At 32.8% G+C, this 17,931-nt stretch overlaps 1 protein-coding gene and 1 pseudogene across 1 annotated transcript; both read left to right on the top strand.

The window, feature by feature from the left end:
- Positions 1-8,345: 8,345 nt before the first annotated feature.
- LOC113770942 (glucan endo-1,3-beta-glucosidase-like) lies at positions 8,346-11,029 on the top strand. Its single transcript, XM_027315574.1, has 3 exons — positions 8,346-8,424; positions 8,593-8,664; positions 10,068-11,029. Exons 1-3 carry the CDS (start codon positions 8,346-8,348, stop codon positions 11,027-11,029), a joined length of 1,113 nt encoding a protein of 370 aa, XP_027171375.1.
- A 2,544-nt stretch (positions 11,030-13,573) lies between these two features.
- LOC113770933 lies at positions 13,574-16,200 on the top strand (annotated as a pseudogene).
- The last annotated feature ends 1,731 nt before the right edge of the window (positions 16,201-17,931 follow it).

The following is a 17,931-nucleotide window of genomic DNA, read 5'->3' as shown; positions in this document are numbered from 1 at the left end:
TTTTATTTTTGTTCTATTTTCATGTGTCTTGACTAATTAACAAGTGACTTCTAAGTTTTTTGATTAAGTGACTTCTAAGTTCGATTAAACATGGTGCTTGTTAAATGCAAATTTTCGTTGATTAGCAATTGGATGATTATGTTCAACTATACACAAATAGCTTACTGTAATTAGAAGGTTTAAGTTCAAGACTTTCCACTTTAAAAAAAACTTATTGTAAACTTATATATCCACTGTACTCCAATGTCACATGCTCGAAGGCCATTGGCCGCTTTTCAGCAGTGTGGGGCCATGGGTTGTTTTCCATACTTGTGAGCCTATATATATATACATATATATATAGACACACACATGTATACATGCATAGCAACTTGTATCAAGCAGTTGTTTATGTTAAAAAGCCTTAACTTTAGCTTTTCTTGTCAACTTTACATGATGTAAGGAAAATAGATCTCGTTTGGATTGCAAGTTATTTATGAAAAAATTTTAAAATATTTTCTTAACATATTTTTTAACCATCTATTTACTTTATACACATTAGATCGTTATAGTAAATTTTTCTACGCAAACTTTCAAAAACTCTAATCCAAATGATTTATCACTTCAAATATAACCTTTACCTTCAAGGAAGTTGTTTAACAAGATTATCTTTAACCGCTATCAAACTGGCTTCGCAAAATATTTTACCCTTTAGAACTAGCAAAAGAGAGTGCATGACAATGATGAAAGAAGTAAAATAATTGTGTAACTTAACAAAGCGTTTAAGAAGATTAGCAAAGTTGCTTTCAAGAAATGGTTGGTGACCTATATTTCCTGGTAATTTGATAATGAAATTTAGATTATTTCTTAGGATAGGCAATCACTTGCCTGACTTTGGCTGTTGATGTCATTTTCTAAGCAAAATTATTATTTAACTTCGCCCAGAATATTTATAAATGCTGTTTGTTGGTTGACCTATTCATATTTTAGAATTTTATGCAAAGTTTTAACTTTTGGTTCTATTTTGACTATTTCTCCGCACACTCTCGTCCCATAAATTATTATGTCAACTTGTTCTTTTTTAGACTACTAGGCAGGGAATGCCAGCGCATTGTGTTGGTGTTTGGCGCGTATGGTTAAAGATAATTTTTTAGGTGCCTGTGGTGAGCAAGTAAATGAAAATCATTATAAAATAACAACGCATATTAAGTAATATTAAGGAAATATAGCTTTTGTTGAAAACCATTATAAAATGTTGAGTGTAAAGGCTAAAAAATTAATGCAGTCCTGGAAGCCGAAAAGGGGAAAACGAAGAATGTGAAAGAGGAAGAATTGAGGGTCCGTTTGTTTCGGGTGAAAATATTTTCCAGGAAAATATTTTCCTAATTTCCCGTGTTTGGTTGCACAAAAGTTACTGAAAACATTTTCCTATGTAAAATATTTTCACTCATCTTATGGAAAACAACTTCCCTTCCCAACTTCCTGAAGTTGTTTTCCGAAATGCATGCATCTTGCCTGTAGTATGTTCCAAACTTACTGAAATCATCTTGCAGTATGTTCTTTTTTTTTTTTAGTGTAAACAGGAAGACTCGAACCCAAGACCTCTTCCTTACACTCCCTCCCCCGTACCACCCAACCCTCCCCCTAGTATATTCAAAATAAAAAAAAAACCTCATCCTGCTCATCCTATGCTAGTAATTAATTATGTATAATAGGGACATTCTTTTCTAGAGAAACTTTCAGCAGTGAGAGTGCAAGATATATGTCACAATAAGCATTGCATGTGATTGATATTTGACACTAAATGACCAGCAATTTATTTATTTGCTTAAGGAAATATTTTTATTCATATATACCTTTCTTCAAGATTTTTTAAAGTTAAACAATGAGATAAATTTTCTTATTTTGCATGGGAAGAAGTATGTAGTTATAATGTGTAGAAAGTAAAGATAGAGATAAAAGTGAAAATATTTCAAAAGTTAAACAAACATCAGAAAAATGAAGTAAGAAAATATTTTCAATAAGCTAACCAAACACCTGAAAATGATAAAAGGGAAATGATTTTCATGGAAAATTACTTCCACGGAAAATATTTTCCCAAGGAAAACATTTTACTTCCAACCAAACAGACCCTGAAAGAGCCATAATTGATGCTCAGATAATAACTCAGCAGTATACCCATGTTATTGGCCATTTAATTGGGATGTAAATAGTGTTTTATTATTGGTAGAGAAACTGTTTCAAATGGCTGAGCTTCAGGAAAGTATATAATTATGAGTATTTCAAACAATTGAAATGGAGTTATACTATAATTACTGAAGTTATCATTAACGTGGCTCTATTTTAATTACATAATAATCCCATTTTAGTAATTGCACAAAAACACACGCTTTATGAATTTGACCAAATGCACAAATGATCGCCAAATAAGCCCACATTCCACAAATATCCAAATGTGTCTATAAATACAAGCTTTAAATGTACAAACATGGTGTTTTAATGTAAAAATACCCAAACACACGTTGCAATCAGTTACACCAAACGCTTAAAAAAGCAACACACTTTCCAAATTCCCAAAATGCCTCTACCATGTGGTTGAAATTCAATTCTCTCTTTGACCAAAACTCAATCTTATATAGTGTAAGGATGTACAAAATCTATCCCATTATCAAAAGCTCTTTTGAACCACTAAGAGCAGTTGAAAAAAAAAAAAAATCGCTAGGAACTTTAACTCAATGGCCACCAGAAAGGAACTAAATCTCTCTTTGGGTTGTAGGTCAGGGTTCAAACTCCACCTTCAGTGAAAAAAATCCAAAGAAACTATCAGAGCACACCTTTGATCTAATTAGATCTATACCTGTTAGTTTCTTATACAGTCTCTTTACGCCTCCTTCCTTGCAGAATAAGATAAATTAGGTTATAAAAATGTTATCGTTGCGACAAAAAAATAATAATAATAAAAGCTCTTTTGACTATTTTTTCGCCTGTTTGTTGATTAACTGCTACTTTAGCTTACTTCAAGCTAAGACAAGGTGAATTTTGAGAATCAACCTTTATTTTTTTTCTTTGAAAGTAATTTTTGGCTTCCAAATCTTTCTTGTTGGAAAATAACATGCTTTTAGATTCTACCATTGCTCAATATCTTGGTCCAGCCTAAAACCAATAAATTAAAAGCAAATTAAGAAGAATGTCAAATCCAAACATAAACCAACTTAGGTTTGACTATAATCTCTTTTTTTGGTAAAAGAACTTCAAAAGAACTAAAACCAAATTAAGAAGAATGTGCCAATCATACTCTATCAAATTCATTAGGCAACATATATAGATCAGTCTAAAATTTAAGGAAAAAAATAAAAATAACAAAGGACATAATAGTAATGCACTTTTCTTTGAGGCTTTTTCCAAGAATATACCAAGGTGTGTTTCTAAGGTTTGTTGCACCAGAAGCTTCAACTTAGCTGAGGACCACAATAATACATCAAGGCGGGGTCGTTTTCTACCCAAACCACCATTTCGTGGAGTGCCAATTGAACGAACATGTGCCCATGACATTGTTCCTTTTGGATTGCTCTTTCCGGTAATCCTTGCATTTTGTTTAATCATTGTTCCTTTTGGATTGATTGCTCTTTCCAATAATACTTGCATTTTGTGTAATCACTAATGCAACTTGAGTATTGAATTTCTCATTGTATTGCAGGCCTTTGTGGATACAATTACTTGCAACATTTTGGCTTAATCACATCAAATCCCATTGTACTTTGGCGTTTGTTGCACTTTTTCCATGAAAATTCTTTCTATCAACATTTTGCCCCCTATAACGAATAGTTAATGCTTAGGGAATCCATAATAACTTTCACGCCCTTGATATATATTGAGTGTCTAATTAACTAGCCCTTGGACATTAATTGCTAAGACCAACTAAACTTTCTTTTCCTTTTTTCTTTAAACTTTATCTCTTCTTTTTTTTTTCTTGCATTCTATGCTGCAATAATTTTGTCTCCTAATTACTTGTATATTCAAAATAATAATATTGATTTAGGGTGCATTTGATAAAACTGAAGTTTGACAACTGAAATTTGAAATTTGAAGTCCAAACTCTGAATTCATTAAGTTTTTGAATTGTTAATTATTAAATCAAATACATTTGAATGAATATTGCATTCAGTGATAAGTGAATAACTTATTAATTATTTTTGGAAGCAAGTTTTGCCTTAGAAATTCAGTGCCACTTAATTAATTTAGAAGTTTAATTTTTGGCTATCAAACGCGTCTTAACATATTATGATTTGAATTCATCAAGTTTAAGTGCCGAATTGGGTTATCAAACAGGCCTTACTTTAACAAAATTTTTGTGCATGAGTTGGCTCATTTATTTGTTATTTTTAAACCTAACAACTAATGCATATAATCTTTACCTTTATCGCTATATGTTTTCAACATACAATTACTAGATTAAACACAATTTTATACATAGGGAACCTTTAATTTTGTAGGTCTTAACAATGGGAACTTACATACCAAAATACCATGAAAAAAAATAAAAGAATCAGGTACAACAAATCTAAAATAAAAATTCCAAGTATCCAATTATTTGTGTCAAATGGAAGGAAATTGTGGTAGATAACAACAATAAAAAAAAGGGTTAATCACATTTTATCCCCTTAAAAAATACCTCATTTTTCAGTTTACCCTCTAACCTTTAATTTTGCTCACTTAACCCCCTTTAGGACAAAATTGCCCTTGCATTATTTTGACTTTTCATTTACCTTATTTTCCTTTCTTTTATTTCTTTTTCTCTTTTTTCTTTGTTTAATTCTTTCTCTTTCCCACAAAAATCTTCATCTTAATGATTGAAATTAAAAAAGAGAAATTGCAGAGATCTATCTTCTCCTTAAATGATTAAAAAAATATTCAAATCACTTTCCTAAAATATAATTTTTTTAGCCTTTCAATTATTTTAATTTTGGATTTTCCTCTTTCCTTTCTAGTTTCTCATTTTATTCCCAAGAAAATATCTTAAGATGAAATTGTGACCTGATTAATAATCATCAATTGAAATTTGTGACATGTGGCATCATACAAAAAATCAAAATTAGTTTTTGATGCCTTTTAAACCTTCACCCAGAAATATGCAATTACAAACTCAAAACAAAAATTTTCGTTGAAATGAAATTTCTATTGGGAAGGGTGAAAGAGAGAAGATAGAGAAAAATAAATAAAAGAAAGGAAAATAATTTCATCTTATGATATTTTCTTGAGAAAAAAATGAGAAACTAGAAAGGAAAGAGGAAAACCAAAATTGAAAGAATTGAAAGGCTAAAAAAATTGTATTTTAGGAAAGTGATTTGAATATTTTTTTTAATCATTTGAGGAAAAGATAGATCTCTGCAATTCCTCTTTTTTAATTTCAATCATTAAGGTGAACATTTTTGTGGGAAAGGGGAAGAATTAAATAAAGAAGAAAGAGAAAAAGAAATAAAAGAAAGGAAAACAAGGTAAATGAAAAGTCAAAAGGGGATTAAATGAGTAAAATTAAAGGTTAGGGGGTAAACTGAGAAATGAGGTATTCTTTAAGGGGATAAAATGTGATTAACCCTAAAAAAGAAGAAGAAGAAGAAGAGAGGTATGTAGTTCTAGGCACTTAATATGTAAGAATAGAAATCAATATATCATCTTTTAGGACTATATTGCTATCAACTTAAACTCTTAGGTATAGGAGCAAATTGCTAATACAAAGAACTTAGCGGTCAAAGTGCAACAAGAACATAATTTTAGTGGTTAATGTAGTTAAGCCTAGTATTGCTTTGAATAATTTTCAGTCGACTATCTTAATAATCTTGTATTGCTTCTCATATTGAGTTTTACTAAAAGTGCTTTTAACACCAAAATCTCTACTTCTAATTTTATGGGATGGTGTTTGTCAAACATCTCAAAAGTACTTTTACCACTTAAAAGTGATTTTTTTTATCAAAATCATCGCAACTCCAAACGAGGCTACATTACATGGTGGAGAATTACTTAAGGAGATGCATGGTGCTACCTCAAACTGACTAACTGATTCTTAAACCCAAAAACAAAATACCAAAAAAGATATTAAATTATTGTGAGCTAAGAAATTTGGACCAAATCAACTAAAATACCTCAAATAAATTAGACATACAACTGCACCATTTGAATTGTTGCTGCTTGGGAACCCTAATATTTTCCTTTTAAACAACGACTGGGAGTCGCGAACTCAAAGGACCCAACTCTTTGGTCCATTTGATTAATCTGAATTTAGCCGAATTTACACATTCATATAGAGATTGGCGAAGAAGTTTTTTTTTTTTTTTTTTTTTTGGGTAAGCAATTTAGCGGAGAAGATAAGGATAAAAAAACAATCAAGTAGAAAACCAATTACATAATTTAGAAGTACAACTATTTTTCACTTTGGTTTTTTAACTGGGCATAAGTGCACGGAATTCTGGCCCCTGCAAATGGTCACAAAAAATGTAGTATGACTATTGGGCATTTAAGATGGCATATAATTTACTTGAAACAAAAGAAGTATTATAATATAGCTGAGTAAATTACACTAACTCTACTCTCTTCTAGTTTTTTCAAAAGTTAAATACCTCCCTATTGATTTCCAAAATAACATAGACCTCGATCTCATATCAATGTAGTAAATTTTTTCTTTTCTTCAAACTGTACAATTGCACAACATTGGTAGCACCTAATTGTATGCAACGCCATCAAACTTTGTAATGATTTTGATTTCACATTTTATCCTTTGCCTTTCTTGTTTGTTTCCTCTACGTTAAAAAAAAATAAAAGTTATCAAAACTAAGAGTTTTAATTCTCTCCAATAAAAAGAAAAAGTAGAATAACGGAGCTTTTCATGAAAATTTGAGAACTCTTGTATTTGTAATTTCGTTTTAAAATTTGTTTATTCTCAACAATAAAAAAAATTAGAGATGAATGGTTTTAAGGTAAATTGATTAAAATGAGGTGTCACAATTTAATACTGTGAAATACCAACTCATATATACATGAATATTAGATAATAGAATCAATATATTCACTTATTTACTAGTAAAGTTAAAACACACAAAAAAAAAAAAAAGAAATGCACCCGATCTAGAAATAAAAGATAAAGTTGATATATGGAGGGCCAACTTTTATGGCTTTAACATCAAACGCATCCAAGCTGCCAGTGTAAAAAACCTGCATTAGTCTAGGAAACATTGCTGTAGGTTATTCATTGTCGCTCAAGTTTTTTGAATCTCCATCATAGACCTTTGACTTCTCCAATTACCAGACATTCTTTTGCCCTTCCTGTCTTTCTTTCCTTTTCTTTTTTCTTTTTTTTTTTTTGCGGAAGGAATCATAGCTTTGAGAATTATTTTGTACCATTAAAAATTTGGTTCGCACAGATTTTAATTTTATTTTGTAGACATCATTCTTTTGAATTAATATTCTTAAATTCCAAATGCATTAACTTTGAATTTTCCATGGCAAACATGAAGTGGATGATCTTGTCTTATGTTGGAAATTTGTCACTAACTTGCACGCAATGTTATCTAAACCAGGAGCATGATCTCACAGACAAGAACGATATTGGATGAAAACCCTTAACTGAAACCTACTTTATAAACTTAACCGACAAGCGTAAAAGAATGACAACTTCTTACATAGTTTTCGTGTGTTTACCTTGTTTTACTGAGGCTTCCCTCTTTTTTTTCAAACTGATTTCTATATCAATAAAAAGAATTTTTCTAAAAAAAAAAGAAATTCTTACATATTTTTTTGAGAGTAGATCTGTGGCAATAACTATTGTTCTAGTAGTGCATATATTGGCTATCTTAGTGGACACATATATGGTGCTATTACATATTTTTGTAGAGTATAATTGAAAGTCCTTAAGCCTACATAAATGTTCAATTTTCTAGCTTTATTGGAATATACAGGGATGGTGCTATATTGATAAAATTGTGCATATACAAAGATGTTACAATACAAATTACAAAGAGTTTTCAGCCTAAATTCTTTACAAAATTGTGATAGAATTCGACGTTTAGAGGTGGTAAAATGAATATTTGGATCATTAACAGTTCCATCTAAATGGTTCATGGATCAAATTGATCTGGTCCACTTAGACTCATTTACTAAATGGTTATAAATAGATTGTACTTAAATGGATAATGGTTATCCAATTATCTAGTAACAATCCATTTAATTGAATATGTACCTGTTTCTTGCCCATTTTATTTTTTCTACTTACACCCATTTACTTGAAGAACACTCAATCCTCAATTTAGCACAAAACTAGGATAGAAAAATTGCATGAATTAGAAAGAGTTGAATGAAGTACATATGCGTGAGCAATGACCGGTACAGACGAACATGCACCTCAACCACATAAAGATTTGGATGATGGGGGAATAAACAGTGGATATAAGAATGGTGAGGATCAAACTTGTGCTGCATGTTTTCTTTTCTTTTCTTTGAAGTCTGTCATTTTTCCCCTGTAAGAAGAACCCTGGCCTGTCTATTCTTTCATATCTTTCTTTTGTAAACCTTTTGAGAGCTATTTTCTTCCCTTTTCCCCTAACCATATTCCCTACCATTTAGCAACGTACAACAGTAGGATGACTACTGTCCTGGCCTTACTTGTGCTGTTTTTGCTTATTGCTAGGATCTCAGGTATATCTCAACCTCTCTAGATGTTCCTGGCTTGTTTCCACGAATCATATGTGCATGCAAATGACTATTATTTTAATTGATCTCCTTTTTTGTCCCTTTCTTTTAAGCATGTAGGTGTAATGAAATATATAGAGTCTAGTCTGCAAGTGAATATGTGTTGCATATATACTAGACCACTTTAGACAATTAGCCCTTTCCTTTACTTTATATTATTTTCTTCATGCATCTCATATTCACTAATGAAGATTTAATCACAATTCTAGATTGTTTTAAATTGTGCAATGTATCATAATTACATCTTTACAATTGCAACTGGATGATATTTGATTGGGAGTTGAGGCTCATCCTTCATTCATGTCTACACTTTCGAAAGTTTGTAGTGGTTATGAGACGAAGAATCTTTGCTTACACAGTGGCAATTATTATCTCCATTAGGTTTTTTTAGAAAGAGCAAAACACCACTTGATTTCATAGCTGATTCAAGCAGTGAGCAGAAATGGATGTCCAACATAAAATATTACATTGTATTTAAGCATTTTGACTTCTTTTTACAAAGTAATGCAACTGCTTTAACTTTTTTATATTGATCTCAAATATTTTTATTGCACCATCCGTGATTGAACATTTTCTGCAATGTTCATACGTGAAAAAAAAGGGCAAATTACATTTTATCCCCATGTGGTTTAGCCTTTTTTTACATAACCCCCCTATGATTTCAAAAGGTATAAATAACCCCCTCATGGTTCGGATTAAAGTGTCAAAGTGACGGAAATAGTCACTCGTAACGGAACTTATAAAAATGTCGAAATTACCCTTATAAATACATGATACATTAACCACGTATGATTTTTATATTTTACCATATAAACCCCTTATAGTTTAATATTTTACCATATAACCCCCTTATGGTTTTCAAAATATACATATAACCCCCCTTGGTTAATAAATAATTTTCAACTTTACATAAGGGTAATTTTGACTTTAGGTGACTCCGTTATGAATGATCATTCCTGTCACTTTGACACTTTAATCCAAACCATAAGGGGGTTATGTATAGCTTTTAAAACCATAGGGGGGTTATGTAAAAAACGCTAAACCACAGGGGGTAAAGTGAAATTTGCCCAAAAAAAATCATTGATGAGCTTAATAATTTGTTAATCATGATAGGTATCACTGCGCAATATTGCACATCTCAAGTTTTTAGAAGGAAAATGAAATTTACATACCCATTAACCGAAAATTTTTATGCTATGAAATAGTGAAAAGGGTGTGTAAAAAAAAACAAGTATGTGATTCACAAACAAATAAGAAAGTGAATGCGACACAATCCATATCTCCTAGAATTCAATACTTTGATTTGAACTCTCAAGTGATTGAACTATTGTCCGTCAATTTTTGTGCAGGGGCACAATATATAGGCATCTCTTATGGGCTAAATGGCAACAGTCTACCCTCAAAACAAGACGTTATCAATCTTTACAATCGAAATGGCATCCACAGAATGCGAATTTATGCCCCAGTCCCTGAAGTTCTCAATGCTCTAAGAGGAACCAACATAGAGCTTCTAGTTGATGTTGCCAATGAAGACATTCAATCCATTGCAACCAATCCTTCAGCAGCTGTAAATTGGGTTCAAAACAACATAAAAAATTACTCACCAGCTGTGAAGTTCAGGTACATATCGGTTGGAAGTGAAGTACCATTGAGTTCTAACATTGCTCAATATGTTGGTCCGGCCATGGAAAAGATACAGAATGCATTAGCATCAGCAGGTCTTCAGAACCAAATCAAGGTTTCAACATCAATATCTGCAGGTCTGCTAAGCGTTTCTTATCCTCCCTCGCAAGGTTTGTTTTCGAACGAGGCTAAACCATTCATTAAACCTATAATTGATCTGCTAGTCCGAAATAATGCACCATTGCTAGTCAATGTGTACCCGTTCTTCAGCTATATTGGTGACCCAGTCGACATTTCACTAGATTATGCATTGTTTAGCTCAAGAGGTATTGTTGTTCAAGATGGTTCGTTTGGATATCATAACATTTTTGATGCAATTCTGGATGCTCATTATGCTGCTCTAGAAAAAGAAGGCGGTTCTAATGTCGAGATTGTCGTATCAGAAACTGGCTGGCCATCTGATGGAAACCCTCCTGCCGCTTCATTTGCAAATGCAGGCACTTACTATAGGAACGTGATTAGCCATGTTAAGAGTGGAAAAGGGACTCCAAGAAGGCCCGGAAGAGGTATAGAAACTTATCTGTTTGCCATGTTTGATGAAAACCAGAAGCCTGGAGCGCAGACAGAAAGACATTTTGGCCTCTTTTTTCCAGATCAACAGCCTAAGTATGGAATTACTTTCGACTAATTCAAGTGTCATGCATGACAAGACCACATTTAGTATGTAAATGACTTCTTATATTTGTCATACTTCATGAGGACATTGAGGAGAGAGATATTTTCTTTAGCTCTGTAGCAATAAAAGCTCCATAGAGATGCTTTCTTAATGTAACGAGGATGAAATGGATTAAAATAATGCGAGTTTATCTGATCAAGAGCATGAAACAGATTTATTTTCCTTAACTTGGTCTTTGCCGGTCATTGATATGATCTTATTTGTCAAACTCGGAAATTGATGTCTGTGATAATGGTTCCACTTCATTTGTTTCATTTCTTTTGTTTCTATTAAGCAAAAAACCCTATGCTACAAGTATCTTCTAATTTGTAGGGTTTGTGCAAAAAAAATGAATATAGAAAGTGTTGGTTCTGGGGTAAAATAATCAGATTAGTTAGAATAATTTTCCAAATCAAATTTAACAGAACATTGGACAAAATTAACCTTACCTCCATAGTGCATGAAAAATGTAAGAATTTGTTCCATTTAAAGTAAATTTGGCATGGGTTAAGGTGTGGACTAGGTCGTTCTATTCAAGATATGCACCCCTACAAAATTAGTGAGACGATATGCGCCCCTACAAAATAAGTGTAATAAGCTACAATAGGTCTCAGACAATTCGTGACCTTATAGAATTAGTATAATCCGGTGCAATAGGTTTCAGATGATTCACACGCTTATAATCTAGCGTAAAAGGTTTCAACTCATCGTGTTCAAGATAAATAGCCCTTATAGAATTAGTGTAATCCAATGTAAAAGGTCTCAACTCATCGTGTCAAGATAAACAGCCCTTATAGAATTGGTGTGTAATCTGGTGTAATAGGTCTCTGTGAATCGTATCCAAGATAAACAACCAGTCTTATCTCATTATTGTCCACTCCAATTTACACACAACCTTATTTTATTGTTGTCCACTCCAATTTACCCATAGCCTTTATCTCACTATTGTCCACTCGAATCTACACACTGAAACCTAGGGTTAGATTGAAACCTTACTATTGTCCACTCCAATCTACAAATTGAAACCTAAAGTTAAGACTAAAACCTTACTTAACACTCTACTTTATCCGATATAAATTCAGTGTCTTTCTTACACTTGTTTTAGTAGTAGAGACCATACCACAAGAATCTCCTTTTGTGTCCTGTGTCCGATATATATTTAGTGTCTTTTTTACACTTGTTTTAGGAGTAGAGACTATACTACAAGAATCCACTTTTGATTAGGATCAACAAGTGTAGAATGTGGATTCAAGACATTTATGTTAGAACCTCTATTTATAGGTTGTAAGAATGTAGGAATGCTAAAATATCTCCACCTTATCTGGCAATAGGAGATACAAGATATAATCACATAGTCACATAGTAGAGTTAGTCACCAAATATAACCATTCGAGTAATGGAAAGGAAAACTAAATTCATTTAGTGTAATATATGTACATTATCTTACACATGAATATCTTGCTATATTAGTTTGCACTTAACACTCAATTGGATATAGCTTTTAAAATGTAAGCATGTAGATGTATGCTTGTGTACATTAAGTTATCTTCCTTTTCTATGGATTTCATTAGGTTATACACAATTAAGTTTTAAATGACTTAGATTTTTAAAGCAATTGTTAAACTAATTCAATAAATTGGCAACTTCCCTACAAGCATTTACAGCTACTTGCCTTCACTAGTTATTCCAACTTAGGAACACTTGAAACTTGAATCCAAAAGTTGTGGTGGAATTTTTGTAGTAGCAATAGTAGTTAGGCCAAAGTTGTATTAGAATTAGCCTTCTGCTACTCTTACACTATCTTTTTTAATTTCTAAAAATAATTTTTTTCTAGCACAGAGGGATGGGATTCAAGAAGTAAGGAGGCGGAAGGGGATTAAAACTTAGGATCTTTGAGTCCTGAAACCTTGTTCTTAGCCACTATGTTTTCCATTTACTGTCTAATTAGACTAATTTAAAACGATAGTGCTCTTTATGCTTGAGAATATATTTTTGTTGACACGAAATGCTTGAATGGACTTTTATGGGAATTTTTTGAATAACTTTCTTTAGATGTTAGAGGATGATGAATTCTTTATCATTCTAAAAAAAATATTATTCTGTAATTTTTACTAGATCATAATTAAAATCAAACAATTTTTTATTTGCTTTTTCTTGTTTTGATTTATTTATGGACTTTGAAACATATTCCAATTGCGTTTAATACTTTAATTCAATTGGCATTTCATTTCATCTCAAAATTTCGACTATTAACTATTCGACTCCCAAGGACCACAGTCACCTAAATTCCAAATAATGAGGACCAAAAATGCAAAGTCTAATTATTAACCAACGATAATTTGATTTTGACACTAGACACCATTGAATTTTCATCAATGTCCAACCATGCCTATACCTATTGGCTGAAAAAAGTTTGCAGAAAGGGAGAGAAATAACTTGGATGTGCTCCTTGTATATGGCATCGCCAGAAATTTATTTATAAAGGCTCCATTGCCTTGTTGAAGGTCCTCGATATGGATGGCAACAGGACAAGGTAGGGGCGGAACCCATTGCCAAATAACTCCCCCGTCCCCCGTCCCCTGCCCCATCTCCCAGCCCTCAGCCCCCAGCCCCGCCCTGCCCTGTTTCCACCGCGGGGGAAGAAGGCAACAATAAAAATATATGCACACAATGGTGAACTTTACAAGAAATCATATACTAAAGCAAAATTATGAATAAACAAGAATAAATGGATTGCTGATGATTTAATAGAGCAAAAAGCATATAACAAACTATCATCAAATTCTCCACTCTAAAAAGTATCACCAAAAGAAAAATATTTAAAAAAACATGCTTCCCAGTCTCAAAATTGTTAATGATTCAACTAACCCAAGAGATAAGAGATAACAGACACATGATTCTATTTTATGTTATTTTTAATCAATCCAACAAATTAATGGCCATGTAATCAAATTGAAAGCAAATTTGTAGTACCCCTGCCCCTGCCCATTACTCTCGTGTAGGCATCCATTTTCGTTGCCATTCCTAGTTCTTAAGTTTTTTGGTCTTAAATTCTAATCCCCCTCCCCCTCCTTGTTTATTAAATTTCACCCCTTCCCTACTTAAAAAAAAAGAAAAATTTTTTTTGGAGCTCTTCCCTGCTTATTAAATCCCACCTCTTTCTTGCTTTTAAAAAAAGAACTAAAAAACCTCTGGAGCTTGAGAGATAATTTAGGTTGCTTTATTTGCTATTTCTTTTTTATTTTTTTTGGTACCCGGAATATACCCGACTCGAACCCTTAAAATCCAAACCGGCACATCAAACCGGAAGAGTGCGCCATGACCCCACGCAGCGACTACGGGCGAGTCACAGTGGTTTAAGTACAGGGTAAGATTTGAACACAGGACTTCAAGGGTAGGCCTGTCAACGGGCCGAGTCCGGGCCGAAATTCATTATTCCGGACCTGGTATACCATACCGGACCCGTTTATCCGACGGGTCTTCTATTCTATGTTCCGGATTTAGATCCGACGGGTCTCAAATCCGGGTCGGGTCTAGCCGAAAAAATTTATCAAAACTTACAATTTTTAATAAAAATGAGAAAAAAAATTTTTGTAAACTAATTTCTAACTAATACAAAAAAAAATCAAATAAGAAAAGAAATCAAATTGACTTTACTCAAATATATCACCCTAATCAAGTTATATTGATAAATATATATTTTTTAAATTATTAATCTAGTTATATCCGGATCTGGATCTAATACGGGTCGGAATACTATATTCCGTATCCGAACCGTTTTTTGTTTGACAAAACAGATCTGGATCCGGCTCCGGGTAACGGAATTAAATTCCTATCCGTACCCGCAATAATTTCACGGATCCGGATCTAGACCCGGACCGTTGACAAGTCTACTCAAGGGTTCTTAAGAGCCCGCTTACCGCCGGACCACCCTTGTGAGAGCACTTTATTTGCTATTTCTGTTTTACTCAATGCTAATCTTGTTGAGCAAAACTAGACCCAACGCGTATTAGACTTTGGGTCATTCGCGGATGGACGACGAAACATGACTACTGTTGGGCCATTAATTAATTAAATTTTGGACCTCAAAGTAAAATGCGAAACAGTTGTTGAAGAACCACAGAAGAGGGCCGATGATTATATAGATCGGTTGCTATGATGATAGTATCAATTCTTATGCAGCGGTACAATCTATAGGCGTCTGTTATGGGCTAAATGGCAACAATCTACCATCAGCACAAGATGTTATAAATCTTTACAAACGGAATGGCATCAAGAAACTGAGAATTTATGCCCCGGTCCCTGAAGTTCTCAATGCTCTAAGATGGCCGAATATAGAACTTCTTATTGATGTTGCCAATGAAGACATTCAGTCCATTGCAACCAATCCTTCAGCAGCTGCAGATTGGGTTCAAAACAACATAAAAAAATTACTCACCAGCTGTGAAGTTCAGGTACATATCGGTTGGAAATGAAGTATCATCAAGTTCTAGCATTGCTCAATATGTTGCCCCAGCCATGGAAAAGATACAAAATGCATTAGCATCGGCTGGGCTTCAGAACCAAATCAAGGTTTCAACTTCAATATCTGCAGGTCTGCTAAGCGTCTCTTATCCTTCCTCACGAGGTTTGTTTTTGAACGAGGAAAAACTATTCATTTAACCTATAATTGATATCCTAGTTCGAAATAATGCGCCACTGCTAGTCAATGTGTACCCCTACTTCAGCTATATTGGTGATCCGGGCGACATTTCACTCGATTACGCATTATTCACCTCACGAGGAATTGCTGTTCAAGACGGCTCATTTGGATATCAAAACATTTTGATGCAATTTTGGATGCTCATTATTCAGCTCTAGAAAAAGAAGGCGGTTCTAGTGTAAACATTGTTGTATCTGAAACTGGTTGGCTATCTGATGGAAATCCTCCAGTTGCTTCATCTGCAAATGCAGGCATTTACTATAAGAATGTGATTAGCCATGTTAAAAGTGGAAAAGGGACTCCAAGAAGGCCAGGAAGAGGTATAGAAACTTTTCTGTTTGCCATGTTTGAGGAAAACCAGAAGCCTGGAGCGGAGACAGAAAGACATTTTGGCCTCTTTTTTCCAGATCAACAGCCTAAGTATAGAATTAGTTTCAACTAATTCAAGTGTCAATCTTGACTATAATACATGTACTTTGAAGAAGATTTCCTGTATTTATTATTCTACGTACGTATTACTTCCTGGGGACATTGAGGAAAGAGATGCTTTCTTTAGCAATAAAAGCTCCATTGAGATGCTTTCTAATTGTAACGAGGATGAAATGGATTAAAATAATAAGAGCTCATATGACCAAGAGTATGGAATAAGAAACAGATTTATTTTCCTTAACTTGGTCTTTGCCGTGATTTCGTATTGATATAGGATCTTATTCATCGAACTTGGGAATTGGTGTCTATGAAAATGCCTGATAAGATGAGTTTTGTCCAATTGAAACTAGTTACTTCTTCTGTCCCATATATTTAGTCATGTTTGAGAAATTCAACTTCTTAAAAATAATGGTTTGATAGTGATGTTTGTACTTCTCTTCCCAATTTTATCCCCACAAATTCAAAATTTAAATTTGAATAGTAACATGCATATGATTAGAAAGAAGGGTAACATGTATATGATTGGAAAGAGAGACTAAAAACTGTTTTGACTTTTCTAACATTACAGTTGTTTTGGAACATTTCAAAATGAAAAATATGACACTTTCAATGGAACGAAAGGAGTAGTATAATTTATAGTATAACTTTTGGTCTAAATTTGTCCATAACGAGTAAGAAGACAACTAATTCAACAAAATATCAAAGTAATTCACAAGTTTTAAGGTGTTAATGTGGGTTTGCCCTAGTATTAGAGTAGGTTTGGCTAAAAGTTTGTGAACTTGAATTTAATGTGAAGGCTACGTATGGAGGAAGAAATTATTAGATTCCATGAGTAAGAATAGTATCCCACATTATTTTGAGGGATGGAAAAGAATGTTTAATATATAGGTAAGGGTTCAAAACTTAGTAGTTTCAATTTTTGGGTCAATATTCAATTTCTGACTTATATATTAAATCTCTTTGGTAGGGGTCTTCCGGGTGTTTCTCTCCAATATGATCCCCGCATCGTACACTGGGAGTACATGATATTTTGATCAATTACTAATATTTAAAAGTGTGAGCTATTTGTAACTTGTCTTAGGTTCCGTTTGAGAAAACTGAATCTGAATTCTGAAGTCCGAATTCTGAAATCTGAATACTGAAACAATTAATTTGCTGAATTTTAAACACTGAAAAAAATATATGAATGTCTGAATTTTAATACTAAACCTATTTATATTGTTTGATAAATATTTATAGCTGAATGCTTAATAAGTTTAATTTGACAATTTTGTCCTTATATCCTTTCATTCAAAAAAGAAATAGAATCTATGATTTAATTAATTTAAAATTATAAGGTATGAAAATGACAATATTTATTTTTAAATCAAATTAATTTAAAAGATGAAATATATTATATGAGGAATATGGAGAAGATGTGAAAGTCATTAAAAAGGGAGAAAAGAGAAACTAAAAATCGTTAGATAGAGAATATTAGGTTGTTTAATTAGATAAGAATTTTGAACATAATTAACAAACAAGAGTAGATTTGGTAGATAAGATAAGGTAGTTGAAATAATTCTATTGATTCTTATCAGAATTAAACATTCAGTTAGGATTTTTGTGCTGAAAAAAAATACGCACAGGTTCAGTACTGCTTAACAAGTTCAGCAAATAGATTTTCATTTATCAAACACTCAAAACATCTGAATGTCTGAAAAAATTCAGATTCAGCACTTTTTTATGTTATCAAACAGACCCTTAG

Source organism: Coffea eugenioides, chromosome 1 (genome assembly GCF_003713205.1).
Source record: "Coffea eugenioides isolate CCC68of chromosome 1, Ceug_1.0, whole genome shotgun sequence".
Lineage (NCBI taxonomy): Eukaryota > Viridiplantae > Streptophyta > Magnoliopsida > Gentianales > Rubiaceae > Coffea > Coffea eugenioides.
Note: the sequence above shows the minus strand (reverse complement) of the source record. Positions and strands in the feature narration are given on the sequence as shown.